We start from the raw sequence: 18,029 nt of genomic DNA on the forward strand, positions 1-18,029 counted from the left end.
TTTCTATTCAAGAACTGTGCCAGCTCAGAAGTCTCTTGTATTTTTAAGAAACCATACCTGGAAAGCCTTTTCCCACCCAGGCTTAATTGGGATTGAGGGATTCACAAGTAGGAGAGCTAGCTTCACACCTAGCTAAAATGGGGAAGTTTATAAATCAAAGAAATTAGCAAGAAGAAGAGCTAGCTTTATATCTAGCTAGAATGGGTAAGTTTATAAATTGGAGAGATTCACAAAAGGAAGAACTAGCTTCACACCTAGCCACAATGGGAAGTTTATAAATCAGCTGACATTACAGATCACAGATTTAAGAAGGCAAATCCCACCAAATTTGTTTAGCTATATTAAAGCCACATGTGATAGGATGATTTTCTATGCAAGATAATTTAGAAATACATCTGACTAAATTAATAACATCTGATTAGTACTGATTTTTGTTCCAGGCTCCCTGGCACCCCTGTCTAAAACGGCTGCAGTCAGCATTGAGAGATGATGCTAAGGAGTTGGTGAGGAGGCAAGATTCTAACTTACTCAGGAAACCTTTGGAATAAGAACAAGTTTACTTCAACAAATGGAGGAGAATAAAGAAAACTCCAGCCCTCCAGTAATTTTGGCAAAGCTGGACCTCACACGACCGTGTTGGTACTGGGATAAAAAAGACTTTACTTGTACACCTTCACAGTTAGAAGGCCTGGATCCAACTACCGAAGCCCAATACCTCCAAGAGGGTGCCAGGTTCATCTTTGATGTAGGAACACGTATGGGACTAGGCTATGATACCCTGGCTACTGGAATAATTTATTTTCATCGTTTCTACATGTTTCATTCATTTAAACGATTCCCAAGACACGTGACAGGAGTGTGCGGTCTCTTTTTGGCAGGGACAGTGGAAGAAACTCCTAAAAAATGTAAAGATATTCTCAAAACAGCTCGTAGCTTATTGAATGATGTACAGTTTGGTCAGTTTGGAGATGACCCAAAGGAAGAAGTTATTGCTCTGGAGAGACTTTTGTTACAGACCCTAAAATTTGATTTGCAAGTGGAACATCCCTACCAATTTCTCCTCAAATATGCCAAACAACTCAAAGGTAATAAGGACAAAATTCAAAAACTGGTTCAAATGGCATGGACATTTGTAAGTGACAGCTTGTCTACTACATTATCACTACAATGGGAACCTGAGACTGTAGCAGTCTCAGTCATGTACATGGCAGGTCGTTTATGCAAATTTGAAATACAGGAATGGACATTAGAACCAACATACAGGAGATGATGGGAACAGTTTGTTCAAGATGTACCTGTTGATGTACTAGAAGACATTTGCCACCAGATCCTGGATCTCTATTCACAAGAAAACCAACAGATGCCTCATTATATTCCTCATCAGTTGCAGCAACCAGCCTCTCTTCAGTCAACACCTCAAATGCCCTCAGTACAACAGTCACAGCAATCTCAAAATGCTGAACAATTATGGCCACAACAGAAAGAGTCCCAGAAGACAGCCCAGAAGCAGCAACAGAAGCAAGCACAACAATCTAAGATACCATCTCCTCAGCCTAGCCCTCCCAGGCAGGTTGAACAACCACTGATTGTTTCTCACGAGGAAGACAACAAGGCAGCAGAACCACCAATATTTAAAATACCTCAAACTGAGACCACACGTCCACCAAGACTACCTATACATCCATCTCCAGAATGTAAGCCAACCCTCGCAGCTGCAATTTCAATGGGTGAGGGCAAGCAGATTGGCAAAGTGGAGGCTGGTGGGCTACTAAAAGTCCAGATTCCTCTTCAAAGTTATCCTGCCCCTGTCCATCAGCTACCTCCTCTTCCTCAACCCCACCTCCCCCCACCACCTTCCAGCTATATCACTGGAATGTCAAATACAAATTCCTGTATATCAGGAGAGGGTTATCAAAGTCTGCAATCTATGATGAAGACAAAAGGACCAGTCTATGGGGCTCTGCCTCCAGCATATGGACAACCCACTCCCTTGCCATATCATTCTTGCATATATCCTCTTAACCATCTGCCACCTGTTCTGCATCTCCCAGTATCATTTCCACCACCCATAATTCCCCCACCAACCTCTGGATATTTTCCCCCACCAACATACAACTTCAACTTTCCACCTCCACGATTGCCTCCAACTCATGTTGTTCCTCCCTACCCTTCTCCAGGGCTTTCAATGTCACCTGCCAGTTACTCTCTTCCAGCTGTGCTCACAGGTGGGCAACCTTCAATGCCACCTTCCTTCCTCCCACCTGGCATGCCTCCTGTAAGAGGATTGGGACATGCAGCTTGGATGACATAACATGATGCTGCTTCTCTCTCTCACACCTTTAAAAAATAATTTTTTTCATTTAAAAAAATCACTTACCTTTGAATTCTTGTTTAAATGTCAAAATAGTTGAACATCAGAGTACCTTATATAATGCTACATAATTGCAGTACATAAAGGGAGTGGAATGGTGAACTTGAACTCCAGTGAGCCTCCTACAGTATGGCTTCTTGTATAACTATTGCAAAGCCAATTATAATCTAACTTTATACACTTGATGAAGATAAAGTCAGTTGTTGCTGCACTGGATTACTTTCTACTAGTGAACATGTGAACCAGCCATATTTGCTCAATAGTTATCTCTAAAGAGCAAATTTCATTTTAGAAATAAGTGCCTACTTCTACTGAAAGTAAGTTTTAAATAATCCAGTATCATCTAAAGTCAAAATTCCATTTTTCTTCAGTAACATTCTCTAGTGATACATGATGCTGTTGTCAGATCTTCTTGGTTTAACTGTTATTTTCAGTCTTTTAATTTTAAAATTATTTTGGATAGGTTAGCCTTGCTGAATGCTAATGTTTTTTGCTTATTTGTTTGTTTTTTGGTGGAGGGAGACAAGGGAATAGGAACAAGACCTTGGAAAGTAATGTATATTGTCATCTATTTACAAACTCGTGTACATATAGATAAATTTTAAAAATATGAAAGTAACATCATACTGTGAAAGTCCATCTTGGCTATAAATGAGACTTCTTCAGTCAGTTACCTACCCAAATAAAAACATTTCTGAAAAAAAAGAATTTTGTTCCATGCATTTTAATTCATGATATTGTGAATATTATTATAATGTTTCTAAATTTTCTTCTAGTGTAACATTTGCTACATTATTTTTTAAAACATACTATGCTTACTTCTATTTATCAGTCCTTGCTCTGAAGGTGGATGGCATCTTCCTCCATAGGACCTTTATAGTTGATGTATTTATAGTACTCAGAATAACTTGATTGTTCACAATTATTCTTTGAACAATATTGATGTTACTGTCTACAATGTTCTCTCAGATCTGCTCACTTCATTTTTCTTTTTTTCTTGATAATTAATTTATTTTTAGTTTTCAACATTCACTTCCATAAGATTTGAGTTTTAAGTTTTCTCCCCCCCCCCACTCCTCTCCCCTGCCAAGAGGGCGTGCAATCTGATATAAGCTCTACGTATACATTCATATTAAGCATATTTTCCCCTTAGTCATGATGTAAAGAACAATTAGAACTAATGGGAGGAACCACGAGAATGAAGCAATAAAGCAAAACAACAAAGGCATAGGAGAGCAAATAGCATGCTTTCATCTATATTCAGACTCCATAGTTCTTTCTCTGGATGTGGATAGCAATTTCCATCATGAGTCCTTTGGAGTTGTCTTAGATTCTTGCATTGCTGTGAAGAGCCAAGTCTATCAAAGTCAGTCATTGTACAATGTTGCTGTTATTGTGTACAATGTTCTCCTGGTTCTGTTCATTTCATTCTGCATCAGTTCATGTAAGTGTTTCCAGGTTTTTCTGAAGTCTGCTTGCTCATCATTTCTTATAGCACAATAGCATTCCATTACATTCATATACCACAACTTGTTCAGCCATTCCCCAATTGATGGGCATCCCCTCAATTTTCAGTTCTTTGTTACCATAAATAGAGTTGCTATAAATATTTTTGTATATGTGGGTCCTTTTCCCAATTTTATGATCTCTTTGGAATACAGAGCTAGAAGCGGTATTGCTGGGTCAAAGGGTATGCCCAATTTTATAGCCCTTTAGGCATAGTTCCAAATTGCTCTCCAAAATGGTTGGATTATTGCACAACTCTACCAACAATGCATTAGTGTTCCAATTTTCCCACATCTTCTCCAACATTTATCATTGCCCTGTTTTGTCATGTTAGCCAATCTGAGAGGTGTGATATGGTACCTCAGAGTAATTTTGATTTGCATTTCTCTAATCAGTAGTGCTTTAGAACATTTTTTATATGACTACAGATGGCTTTAGTTTCTTCCTCTGAAAACTGCCTGTTCATATCCTTTGGCCATTTATCAATTAGGGAAATGACTTGTATTCTTATTAAATTGACTCAGTTCTCTCTATATATTTTAGAATTGCTTCACTTTTCATTATTTCATACGTGTTTCCATATTTTTCTAAAATCAACCAGCTCATCATTTCTTACAGTGCAGTTGTATTCCATCACAATCATATAGTACAACTGGTTTAGTCATTCCCTAATTGACAGGCATCCCTTCAGTTTACAATTCTTTGCCACAACAAAGAGAGTTGCTATAAATATTTTAGAATATATAGGTTCTTTTCCTTTTTCCTTGGTCATCTCTGGAAACAAATCTAATAGTGGTATTTCTGAGTCACAGAGTAAACACAATTTTATAACTTTTTGGGTAGATTGCTCTATAAAATGGTTGGATCAGTTCGCAGTTCTACCAACAGTGTATTAATGTCCCAATTTTTCCACATCCCCTCCAACATTCGTCATTTTCCCCTCCTATCATTTTAGTCAATGTGAGATGTCTCAAAGTTGTTTTAATTTACATTTCTCTAATCAATAATGATTTGGAGCATTTTTCCTCTGACTCTATGTAGTTTTGATTTTTTTGTAGAAAACAGCCTGTTCATATCCTTTGAACCACTTACCAATTTGGGAATTACTCATAGTCTTATAAATTTGAGAAAGTTCTCTATGTATTTGATATATGAGACCCTTATCTGAAAAAATGTCTACAATCCCCCCCCCCAATTTTCTGCTTTCCTTCTAATCTTGACCATATTGATTTTATTTGTACACAAGTTTTAATGTAATGTAATTAAAATCATCCATTTTACATTTCACAATTCTCTCTGTTTCTTCTTTATTCATAAATTATTTTACTATTCATAAGTCTGATAGGTAGTAGTTTTGTTATGATATCTCCCTTTATATCTAGGTCATATGTACATTTTGACCATATCTTGGTAAGTGGCATCATATATCGATCTACACCCAATTTCTGTCAGACTGATTTTTTTTTTTACCAAATAGTAGATTCTTATCCCCAAAGCTTAAATCTTCACATTTATCAAACAGAAGATTACTATAATCATTTGCTACTGTGTAGTGTATGTCTGCTCTGTTCCACTGGTCCACTTTTCTATTTCTTAGCCAATAGCAGATAGTTTTGATAATTACTACCTTATGATATAGTTTAAGGTCTGATACTGCTAAACTTCTTTACTTTTTTTAAATAAATTCCTTTGATATTCTTGACCTTTTATTCTTCCAAATGAATTTTAGTATTATTTTTTCTATCTCAATAAAATAATTTTTTAGTAATTTAATTGGGATGCCATTGAATAAGGAGATGAGTTTAGGTAGAATTGTCATTATTTTTTATTATATTGGCTTTGCCCACCAACGAACAATTGTTATTTCTTCAATTAATTAAATCTGACTTTGTTTGTATAAAAAGTGTTTTATAATTATGTTTACTTCGTTCCTGCATTTGTCTTGGCAGATATATTCCCAGTTAGTTTATACAGTGTACAGTTTTTTAAAATGGAATACCTCTTACTATCTCTTCTTTCAAGGTTTTGTTGGTGATATATAGAAGTGCTCATGACTTATGTGGGCTTATTTCATACCCTACTACTCTGCTAAAATTATTGTTTCAACTAACTTTTTGGTTGAATCTACATGATTTTCCAAGTGTATCATCATATCATCTGCAAAGAGAGATAGTTTTATTATCTCATGACCCATTCTGATTCCTTCAATTACTTTTTCTTCTCTTCTTGCCATTGCAAGCATTTCTAATACAACATTGAATAATGTTGGTGATAATGGGCATCCTTGTTTTACTCCTGATCTTATTGGGATGGTATGTAGCTTATTCCCATGGCAAATAATGCTTGCTGATGGATTTAGACAGATGCTTCTTTTCATTTTAAGGAAAAATTCACTTATATTTATGCTTTTTAATAGGAATGAGTGTCGCATTTTGTCAAAAGCTTTTTCCGAACCTGTTGATAAAATCATATGATTTTTGTTATTTTTATTATTGATATAATAAATTATGTTAATAGTTTTCCTCATGTTAAACCATCCCTGTCTTCCTGGAATAAATCCAACTTGGTCACCATGTATAATCTGTGATATATTGTTGTAGTCTCCTGGCTAGTATTTTATTTAAAATTGTTGAATTCATATACATTAATGAAATTGATCTAGAATTTTCTTTCTCTGTTTTTGTCTTCCTGCTTTAGGTATCAGCACCATATTTGTTTCATAAAACAATAGGACACTTTCTCTGTCTAGTATTCCAAATAATTTATTTAATATTAGAATTAGTTAATCTTTAAATGTTTAGTAAAATCCACTTGTAAATCCATCTGGTCTTGATGCTTTTTTCTTAGGAAGCTCATTTATGGCCTGTTCAGCTTCTTTTTCTAAAATAGGTTTATTTTTTCTCTTTTTCTGTTAATCTAAACAGTTTAGATTTTTGTAAATATTCTTCCATTTCACTCAAATTGTTAAATTTATTGGCATATAATTGGACAAAATAACTCCTAATAATTGCTTTGATATCATCTTCATTACTGATATAGTCACCCTTTTCATTTTTGATACTAGTAATTTGTTTTTCTTCCCTCTCTTGGATCATATTAAACAATGATTTATCTATTTTATTTTTTTTCATTAAACAAATTCTAGTTTTATTTATTAACTCAATGGTTTTCTTAAATTCAATTTTATTGATTTCACCTTTAATTGTTTTAGGATTTCCAATTTGGCATTTAATTGGGGATTTTCAATTAGTTCTTTTTCTAGTTTTTTTTTCCCTCTCATTGCATACCCAATTCATTGGTTTGATCTTTCTCTGTTTTATTGATGTAAACATTTAGAGATATAAACTTTCTTCTGATCATTGCTTTTACTGAATCCCTTAGGTTTTTGATATGCTGTCTCATTAATGTCATTCTCTTTAATGAAATTATTGATTGTTTCTATGCTTTGTTCTTTGAACTACTTATTCTTTTTTCTTTTCTTTTCTTTCTTTTTTTGATGAGGCAATCAGGATTAAGTGACTTGCCTGGGGTCACATAGCCAGTAAGTGTCAAGTGTCTGAGGCCAGATTTGAACTCAGGTCCTCCTGACTCCAGGGCTGGTGCTCTATCCACTGTGCCATCTATGTGCCTCAAACCCACTCATTATTTAAGATTAGGTTGTTTAGTCTCCAATTAGTCTTTAATCTATGTTTCCATGCTCCCTTATTAAATATAATTTTTATTGCCTTGTGATCTGAAAAGCATACTTTTAATATTTCTGTTTTTATCTCTAAAATTTTTATGCCCTTATGATCTGTCTTTACCATGTACCTCTAAGAAAAATGTGTATTCCTTTCTATTTCCATTCAGTTCTCTCCAGATAGCTATCATATCTAGCTTGTCTAAAATTCTATCCACTTCCTTCACTTCTTTCTTATTTTTTTTTGGTTAGATTAATCTAGTTCTGAGAGGGGAAAATTAAAGTCTCCTATTACTATAGAACTACTATTTATCTCCACCTTTAATTCATTTAACTTCTCTTTTAAACATTTAGATGCTATGGCATTTGATTCAGTATTCATATTGCTTCATTGTCTATGGTACCTTTTATCAAAATGTAGTTACCCTCTATTAATTTTAATTAAATCTATCTTAGCCTTAACTTTGTCTTTAATCATAATGGCTATCCCTGCCTTTTTTTCATCAGTTGAAGTATAATAAATTCTACTCCAACCCTCCATTTTAACTGTGTGTAACTCTCATTCTTAAATGTGTTTCTTGTAAACAACATATTGTTGGATTCTGATTTTTAATCCATTCTGCTATCTATTTCCATTTTACAGGTGAGTTCATCCCATTCACATTCAAAGTTATAACTACTATTTCTCAATTTCCTTCATCTTATTTTTATTCACTTTTTTCTTTTCAGCCTCTCTCTTTTTCCTGTATTCCTATTATGTTATCTGCTCCCCTTATCCTCCTATTCCTTATTGTCTCCTATCCCTTATTTTACCCACCCTTCCAAAAGTCCCTCCCTTATCTTCTCCCCCCATACCCCTATATCTTAATATAGACCCTTCTCTCCCCTTTCCCCAGGTCCTTTCACCTCTCTACAAGTTCAGAAGACTTCTATACCCTTCCAGATACAAGCATTGTTTCTTCTTCAACCCAGATCTGATAAGAGTAAGGGTCTAACATTACCAGCCCTCCACCCACTGGTTTCCTCTGTATTAGTCCTTCATTTAACACCCTGTCTGTAAGAGATAATTGCTCCTTTTATTTAGCCTTTTCCTACTCAATGTTGTTGTTTAGAATCACCCCATCATACACAACTCAGCCCCAACCTTTCTTTCACAGTACCTTAGTAATGATGACAGTTTTAAGAATACTGATAACATTTTCATATATAAGAAGTAAACAGTTTGACCATCATAAGTATCTTATAAATAGTCTTTAATGTTTTCCTTATATTTCTTCTGGATTTTTTATATTGGATTTTCCATTGAGTTCTGGTCTTTTTGTCATAAGTATCTGAAAGTAGCACTGTAACATTAATCCAAAGGAATGAAAAAATAGAAGAGAATGTGAAATATCTCATTGGAAAAACAACTGACCTGGAAAATAGATCCAGGAGAGAGAACTTAAAAATTATTGGGCTATCTGAAAGCCATGATCAAAAAAAGAGCCTAGACATCATCTTTCAAGAAATGATCAAGGAAAACTGCCCTGATATTTTAGAACCAGAGGGCAAAACAGAAATTGAAAGAATCTACCGATCACCTCCTGTAAGAGATCCCCAAAGGAAAACTCCAAGGAATGTTGTAGCCAAATTCCAGAATTCCCAGGTCAAGGAGAAAATATTGCAAGCAGCCAGAAAGAAACAATTCAAGTATTGTGGAAACACAATCAGGATAACACAAGATTTAGCAGCTTCTACATTAAGGGTCCAGAGGATATGGAGTATGATATTCTGGAGGGCAAAGGAGATAGGACTACGACCAAGAATCACCTACTCAGCAAAACTGAGTATAATCCTCCAATGAAATAGGGGACTTTCAAACATTCCTGAGGAAAATACCAGAGCTGAATAGAAAATTTCACTTTCAAATACAAGACTCAAGTGAAACATGGAAGAGATAAATAGGAAAGAGAAGTCGTAAGAGACTTATTAAGGTTGAACTGTTTACATTCCTGCAGGGAAAGATATTTGTAACTCATGAGTCCTTTGTCAGTATTAGGGTAGTGGGAAGGAAAAAAATTATATGTATGTATAGATAGATTGATAAATAGATAGAGGGCACAGAGTGAGTTGAAGATGAAGGGGTGATATCTGGAAAATAAGATTAAGGGGTGAGAGAGGATTATACTGGGAGAAGGAGAAAGAGAGAAGTAGAATGGGGTAAAATATCTCACATGAAACAAACAAGAAAAGGCTTTTACAGTGGAGGGGAAATGGGGGAAGATGAGAGGTAATGAGTGAATCTCATTCTCATCGGATTTTGTTTAAGGAGGGAATAATATACACAATGGGGTATGAAAATCTATCTTACCCTATAGGAAAATAAGGTGGGAAGGGGACAAGAGAGCAGGGGGTTGATAGAGGGGAAGGCAGATTAGGGGAGGGGGTAATCAAAAGCAAACAATTCTGAGGAGGGACAAGGTCAAAAGAGAGAATAGAATAAATGGGGGTAGGATAGGATGAAGGGAAATATGCTTAGTTTTTCACAACAGGACTACTATGGAAGTGTTTTGCATGACTACATATCCATAACCTGTATCAAGATGCTTGCCTTTTCAATGAGGGTGGGTGGGGAGGGAGGAAAAAATAGTAATAAAATAAAATAAAAAAATTTTTAAAAGTATATATTAAAAAAATCAGTATCTGAGAGTCTTTTAGTTTGTCAAATGTCCTTTTTTTCATTATTCAGAATTATACTTAACTTTACTGGGTAGGTTATTCTTGAATGCAACCCCAGCTCTTTTGATCTTCAAAATACATTTTGAGACCTATGGTCTTTTAGTGTAGAAGCTGCTAGGTCTTGTGAAATCCTGACTGTATTTCTACAGTTTAAAAAATCTTTTTTCTTGTTACTTGCAATATTTTATCCTTAGCCTGGCAGTTTTGAAACTTGACAGTGACATTCCTGTAAGCTTTCTTCCTGGGATCTCTTTCAGGTGGTGAACAGTAGACTTTTTTTTCTATTTCTACTTTACCTTCTTGTTCTAGAACTTCAGGGCAATTTCCCTTAATAATTTCTTATAATATTGTATCCAGATTCTTTTTTCTTTTTATCATAACTTTCAGGTGGTCTGACAATTTTTATATTCTCTCTCAATCTGTTCTCCAGATCAGTTGTTTTTTCTAAGAAGATGTTTCATATTCTCTTCTATTTTTCCTAGTTTTATTATTTCTTGTTGTCTTATAACATCATTCAATTCCACTTAGCCAATTCTAGTTTTCAAGGAGTTATTTTCTTCCTTAAGATTTTGTACTTCTTTTTCAAATTGAACTTTCTTTTCATGTTTTTTTTTAGGTTGCTCCCCCCCCCAATTTTTCCTTCATCTCTCTTATTTGATTTTTCAATTCCTTTTTAAGCTCTTCCAAGAGCTCTTTTTGGGCTTGTGACAACTGTGATTAGGCAAATGTTGATTCTCCTGTGTTATAGATTTATTGTTAAAGACTGATGGAAATATCTTTTTTAAAAATCTCTTTAGAATTCCTAGTTTTTCTCACCTGAATCTATTTTCCCAAATGGTATGTTACAGAATGTCAAAGCAATAATTTCAACTATTCAGTATTATTCTTTACAAGAACCAATCATTTCAAGCACTTCCTTAGATCTACTATTTTTCAGCTAATCCTCTGTCAAAAATTTCAAGTGCCAATCCCTCCTTTTAGAATCTAACCTACCATACTTCTCCTAATAGGGGAACATCCTTAAAAATCATATTCTGATTCAATTTGGGGTAGGAGTGGGTTTCTTTTTTTAACCTCACTATCTTCCTCTAAATATGAACTCAGATTTTTATAGTTATCTATGGTCAAGTTCTTTTTCCCTTACTTGCTCATTTTTGTTTTATTTTATTTTTTGCAGCTTATTATTATAGTCAAGTTTTAATCCCAAGTTTGGGTAATGTTGCCCTAGGTCTCAAGTTCTCCTTACTGTTATTTTCTGAATTATGTTCAGGGGCTTAACCTCTGGGACTCCTCTCCTTTCCTAAGCCACAGTTTGGGCCTCCAGCCATGCTGTCCCAAAAATGTTTCTTGCTTCCTGTGGAACTGCACTCACTGGGCACGTGATTGTTCTTCCTCATCCACAGCTACAGCCTCGTATCACTTCTGGTCAGCACCACTAAATTCCTTCAATCTTTCCCCACTCAGCCCGTCTGCTGCTTCTTAGATCAAAGTTCACGAGGCATAAATTTGTGAGGTGAAAGTTTCTGAGGTGAAATTTCTTACAGCCACGAGTGAGGTGAAAGTTGAGGCAAAATATCCTAAGGCCTAGTCTGCCTCCTGACAAAACTGCCTCAGGGCCTGCTAATTGTTATTTGTTTGTTGAACTCAGAAAGGAGTTGGCCTGGAGATGTCTACACTTCACTCAGGCCAAACCTCAGCCACAGGAGTTCCCATCTTTTCCGAGGTCCTCTCCATTTGTCTTCAGAGGAAGACTGCTATACTCCTTTATTTTTGCTTCTCTACTTTCATTTCATGGCAATTTTCTGTCTGTTTGTGGAGGAAATCTGGAAAGCCTGGAAATTTCTGACCTGCTCCACCATCTTTCCAGAGTGCATTGAAGTAGTTATTTTAACTTCACTATCTTCTTCTGCGTTTGAACTCAGATCTTCTCCATTACCATAGTAACTACCTATGGGTGGATTCTTTCTCTTTTGCTTTATCATCATTATCACCACCACCAATCATCATCATCACCAGCAACATCATATTTCTCATCTGAGGACTTTGTGTCAAAGTTGGGCTCTAGTCCTTAGGTATAGGGCATAATATCTCAGGCTTCAGGTTTTTTGTGCTATTGTTTTCTGAGATCTCTCTGGGGGCCTGACTTCAGGTATTCCTTTCCTCCCCTGAGCCACAAGCCATCACCCACTGCCAATGCTCTTATTCCATGCAGTCTCTTGGCAACTGAAAGCTTCAGCTCATGCTTCTACCCTGGAATCAAAATCAGGGCCTCAGTGAGTGACCACAGCCAGCAGGGTCCCCACTCTCTGTGATGCGACTCACCCAGCATGAACTCATTCCTCATTGCCTATAGCCAGGGACCTGGTCAGGTCAGTTCATCTTGTCCCAGAGTTCAGCACTGCTGGATGGCCCTTCAATCTTCCCCCAGATCAGATATCCATCCCGCATGCTGTCCTTGAGGCAAAAATTTCAGAAGCTGAGGCTGCTACCTACACAGCAGTCCCCAGGGCCTGTTTTCTGTGATTCTGTAGCCTCCTAGCCAAGGTATTTGCATTTCAATCAGGTCAAACTACTACCCGGGGAGGTAGGGTCTTTGCTAATATCCTCCATGGTGGAGAACTTTACCCTGACTTTCAATTATTTCTGCCTCTTAAAGTTCGCTCTGAGGTGTTATTTTGTATTAACACTTCATATAATCATTTTATGTTATGCTAATTTACTTTATATTAAATTTATACACACAGAGGGAGATTAAGAAAATGTAAGCATGTTGAGAAAAGTTTGAGGAAGCTTTCCGAAATAAGAATGATATGGGAAATTTCAGGTATCTTTTTTATTTGGTGGCTGGCAGTTCCTGAGCTCCAAATCAGGGGATAGGAACATGAGGCTGCCAAGTAAGAGGGTGGGGACAAGAATTTGGTCAGATTTTTTTGGGTAGTTTGAAGGAAAATAGGAAAAAATTACTGGAAACTAGAAGTCTCACTAAGTGTCTTTAAGAATGAGGTAAGTGATAGCATTCAGTTTTCAATCTTGAAGCTCTGTCAGAAATTTTTGAGATTTTACATGTTGTCATCAGCAGTTATAAAACCTGGATTTAATTTAAATTTGTCCTGAAACTGAATCAGAATGTGGTCTTAAGGACACTCCCCTATTAGGAGAAGTATGGTAGGTTAGAGTCTAAAAGGAGGGATTGGCACTTTCAATTTTTGACAGTGGATTAGCTGAAAAATAGTAGATCTTAGGAAGTGCTTGAAATGATTGGTCCTTGTAAAGAATAATACTGAATAGTTGAAATTATTGCTTTGACATTCTATAAGATACCATTTGGGAAAACAGATTCAGGTGTAAATGACTGAATTCTGGTTTTATTTTAAGTGGGACAACTGTGCTCAGGCAGACATTGATTCTCCCATGTTATAGATTTATTATTGAAGACTGATATAAATATTTTTAAAAAAAGACTTTAACAATATGTCAGATAGTAAGATTTTACCAATTGTGCTAACAGTTTGAAGTAACTAGTTTGAGAAATAATACTGAGTGCTGAACTCAGGCAGCAGAGTAACATACAAACAGAGTGTCAATAGTTTAAGACCTTGAGATCCAGCCTCATGATCAGATTACAGTCCAGTGATTTAACTTAGTCGAGAACTAGAAATTCTAAAATGAGAAGATTCAGTTCAGACACCTACCCATTATGCAACATTACCCTAAGAATTTGATGAAGTTTTGACTTTTTAGTCTCTGCCAAGGGAGGCAGGATAAGTTTCTGGTAGTTGTGTCACTCACCTTTCAGGATCATTTGTAAGAAGCTATTGGTTCCTAGTGATGTTAATGAACAATTAAGTGCATTACTAATACCTATGTAGTAAAAAAAAAACCTCTCTTGTAATTTAGATGCTGTTGGGTTATAGACTCACCTGTTAAAGAGGTGTCTAAAAGTTGCTAACTCTTTTATTAAGTATTTCATTTCACTAGGATTATAACAATGGTTTAAAAAACTTCTTTATGGTTTTATCTGCTAAAATGTTTGAGACCTGCTATTTGGATATGGCTATAAGTTTGCTTCAGTTCTGGTGGTGATATGGTTCAAGATCCTATAATGCCTGAACATGAGAACTAAGAGATGCATGAGTGGAAAAGCTCGATTCACACCTAGCAGGAATGACACAGTTTATGAATTAGATATTCGCAGGTGGAAGCCAGGAAGGAGAGGCCTGGATGGCCAAATGGGATCTAATATTTTGTTGGATGTTTGACTTGGAGAAAAAAGGGTTTAATAATGATGTCTTCCTCAGTTTGCACTGTGGACACGGGGAGATGTGGTGATTTCATTTCCAGTCATGGGCTTTTATTCCTGTTGAAACCTGGAAGAGGGTAGGGGCTGGGGAAAGAGGGGAGAAAAGGACTAATTCCTTTTCACCCTCTTTAGGACCAGGAAGTCCGTTGACCCAGTTTTCATTTCTAGGCAACTGAATTCCACACTATTCTTTTATTGGCCCCCCAGGAAAGAGCCTCCTTTTGTGGCCTGCAGAGCCCTGAGATCAGGCCCAGGCTGAAGAGAGGGCTCAGTGGGTTGTTCTACATCCCAAAACTAATCTAATAAGAGTTGTTGATAATGAAAAAAGAAAAAAATGGACATAGACAGGAGCTATAACATTCTGTAACACTGTAGCTGATCTCCATTCTGTAACATTGTAACTGATCTCGTGGAAGGAGAACACATTAAAACCAACTGAAATGCATGTCCCTTTCATAGGGTTCACACCTCTCTCCTCAGCAATATAACAGAACAGCCTTTCCTTTCTCTCTCTTATCATTCAGAAACATCCTGGCTTTGGCTAGTGGAACTGATTCAGCAGGGTTTGTCCTGTTTCATTGAGGAAAATTAGTTTTAATGCTGTAACATTTCATTATCAATATTAATTTGTAATATTCCCTTCTAGATTCAAGGGCCATCTCTTCTGCTCGCTTAAAGAGAAACCTTTCCTGGCCCATTCTAGGTGAGGAATGCCATCCCATTGCAGCCTCTCCCAAGGCCTGGGCTTTCCCCTGTCAGCAAAAGCTAAGCTAGTCCGGGGCATCCTTGCTCTCTTCATTGAAGTTTGGAGTGACCTGGCTTACAAAGGAGAAACCGAATGAATGGTTTTCCTTGACCAGATTGCTAGCTGCTGCTTGAACGCCAGTTTACACCCCTCCCCCACCAGGAGGAGGCGTGAACTCAGACCTCCTCCTCCTTAAATACCCACCAATCAGGCTTGCTGTTCACTTTTCAGGGGAGGTCCCAGGAAGGCAGTCCTGGGTATAAAGGAGGCTGAGAGAGCCTCTCCCCGACTCCTTGGCTTTCTTGGTCGCTGGGAAAGAGAGACCATTTGCCTGCAATTTCTCGATTGAATCCGACCAGGCCCGGGAGCTTACAAGTTACCCCGCAGGCATTGGAGCCGGCTCTGAAGAGGTTGAGGGCCCATACACACAAACATGGCAGCCTCCAGCACAGCCAGAAAGCCGCGGATCCCCAAAGTGCCGAAGGTGAAAAACAAAGCCCCCGCTGAAGTGCAGATCACAGCAGAACAGCTTTTAAGGGAAGCTAAAGAAAGAGAGTTTGAGCTTCTGCCCCCAGCTCCGCAGCAGAAGATCACAGATGGAGAAGAATTACATGATTACACACTGAGGAAAAGAAAGGCTTTTGAGGACAATATAAGGAGGAACAGAACCGTGATTAGTAACTGGCTCAAATACGCCCAATGGGAAGAGAGGCTGAAAGAAATTCAAAGAGCCCGTTCCATATACGAGCGTGCCTTAGATGTTGACTACCGAAACATCACTCTCTGGCTAAGATATGGCGAAATGGAAATGAAGAATCGACAAATGAACCACGCCCGAAACATCTGGGATCGGGCCATCACAACTCTTCCCCGGGTCAGCCAGTTCTGGCACAAATACACTTACATGGAGGAGATGTTGGGAAATATCGCTGGAGGCCGGCAAGTATTTGAACGCTGGATGGAATGGCAGCCCGAGGAGCAAGCCTGGCACTCCTATATCAACTTTGAACTGCACTATAAAGAGGTGGATAGGGCACGCGGCATTTACCAAAGGTTTATCCTGGTACACCCTGAGGTTAAGAACTGGATCAAGTATGTTCGCTTTGAAGAAAAACTTGGCTGCGTTGCCCATGCAAGGAAAGTATGTGAAAGAGCTGTGGACTTCTTTGGACAGGAGAACATGGATGAACATCTCTATGTGGCCTTTGCAAAGTTTGAAGAAAACCAGAAAGAATTTGAACGGGCACGAGTGATCTACAAATATGCCCTGGATCGAATTTCGAAGCAGGCAGCCCAAGAGCTCTTTAAAAATTACACAGTCTTTGAAAAGAAATTTGGGGATAGGCGAGGTATTGAAGATATCATTCTGAGCAAACGGAGATTCCAGTATGAAGAGGAGGTGAAGGCCAATCCCCACAATTACGATGCCTGGTTTGATTATTTGCGATTGGTGGAAAGGGATGCGGAGGAACCAGACATTGTGCGAGAGGTGTATGAAAGGGCCATCACCAACGTGCCACCGATCCAAGAGAAGAGACACTGGAAGCGATATATATACCTCTGGATCAACTATGCACTTTATGAAGAGTTGGAGGCAAAGGATCCAGACAGGACCAGAGAGGTATATCGAGCTTGTCTGGAACTGATTCCTCACAAAAAGTTCACATTTGCCAAAGTGTGGCTTCTGTATGCCCAGTTTGAAATAAGACAGAAAAATCTACCATTTGCCAGAAGAGCTTTGGGAACCTCTATTGGCAAGTGTCCCAAAAACAAATTGTTTCGAGTCTACATCGAACTGGAGCTGCAACTTCGAGAATTTGACCGGTGCCGGAAACTTTATGAAAAGCTCCTGGAATATGCACCAGAAAATTGCACATCGTGGATCAAATTTGCCGAGTTAGAGACAATTCTTGGAGACATTGAGAGAGCCCGGGCCATCTACGAGTTAGCCATTGACCAGCCACACTTAGACATGCCAGAGGTGCTTTGGAAATCCTACCTTGATTTTGAAACCGAGCAAGAAGAATTTGAAAAAACCAGAAGTCTCTACCGGAGATTGCTGCAAAGAACACAGCATGTTAAGGTATGGATCAGTTTTGCCCGATTTGAGTTGTCTGCAGGAAATGAAGAAAGGTGCAGACAAATTTATGAGGAAGCCAACGAAATGATGAGAAACAGTGAAGAGAAGGAAGAAAGACTCAGGTTATTAGAATCCTGGCAAAACTTTGAAGACGAATTTGGAACCGAATCTCAAAAGGAGAGAGTGGACAAACTCATGCCAGAGAAAGTGAAGAAGAGAAGAAAAATACAGACAGAAGATGAGTCTGTTGCTGGCTGGGAAGAGTACTACCATTACATCTTTCCAGAAGATGCAGCAAACCAGTCCAACTTCAAACTGCTGGCCATGGCCAAACTTTGGAAGAAACAGCAGCAAGAAGATGCTGCAGAGCAACACCCAGAGAAAGATATGGATGCCAACGAATCTTGACTTTTTCCATGTTGTTGCATTGTGGTTGTTTTCATAAATTTCTACTCTGTAATCATCGTGATTTAGGAAACTTTTATACATTACTATTATTTTTTAATCATCGGTGAACCTTGCACCTTTGCTATGCTATGCCTTTAAAATATTGCTGAGTTAGAATTGAGGAGATTGCAAATAAAGGACACAACATTTCTACCTTACAACAATTATTTATCCATTGTGGAG

General features: G+C 37.6%; 1 protein-coding gene and 1 pseudogene across 1 annotated transcript; both read left to right on the top strand.

Moving 5' to 3' along the window:
* Positions 1–568: 568 nt before the first annotated feature.
* Positions 569–2,311, top strand: LOC114043161 (annotated as a pseudogene).
* A 13,441-nt stretch (positions 2,312–15,752) lies between these two features.
* On the top strand, positions 15,753–17,807 carry LOC114043304 (crooked neck-like protein 1). The gene has a single exon (XM_027862384.1). It carries the CDS (start codon positions 15,753–15,755, stop codon positions 17,805–17,807), a length of 2,055 nt encoding a protein of 684 aa, XP_027718185.1.
* Positions 17,808–18,029: the final 222 nt, after the last annotated feature.

This window comes from Vombatus ursinus, unplaced genomic scaffold, assembly GCF_900497805.2.
Source record: "Vombatus ursinus unplaced genomic scaffold, bare-nosed wombat genome assembly UNPS02001287.1, whole genome shotgun sequence".
NCBI lineage: Eukaryota > Metazoa > Chordata > Mammalia > Diprotodontia > Vombatidae > Vombatus > Vombatus ursinus.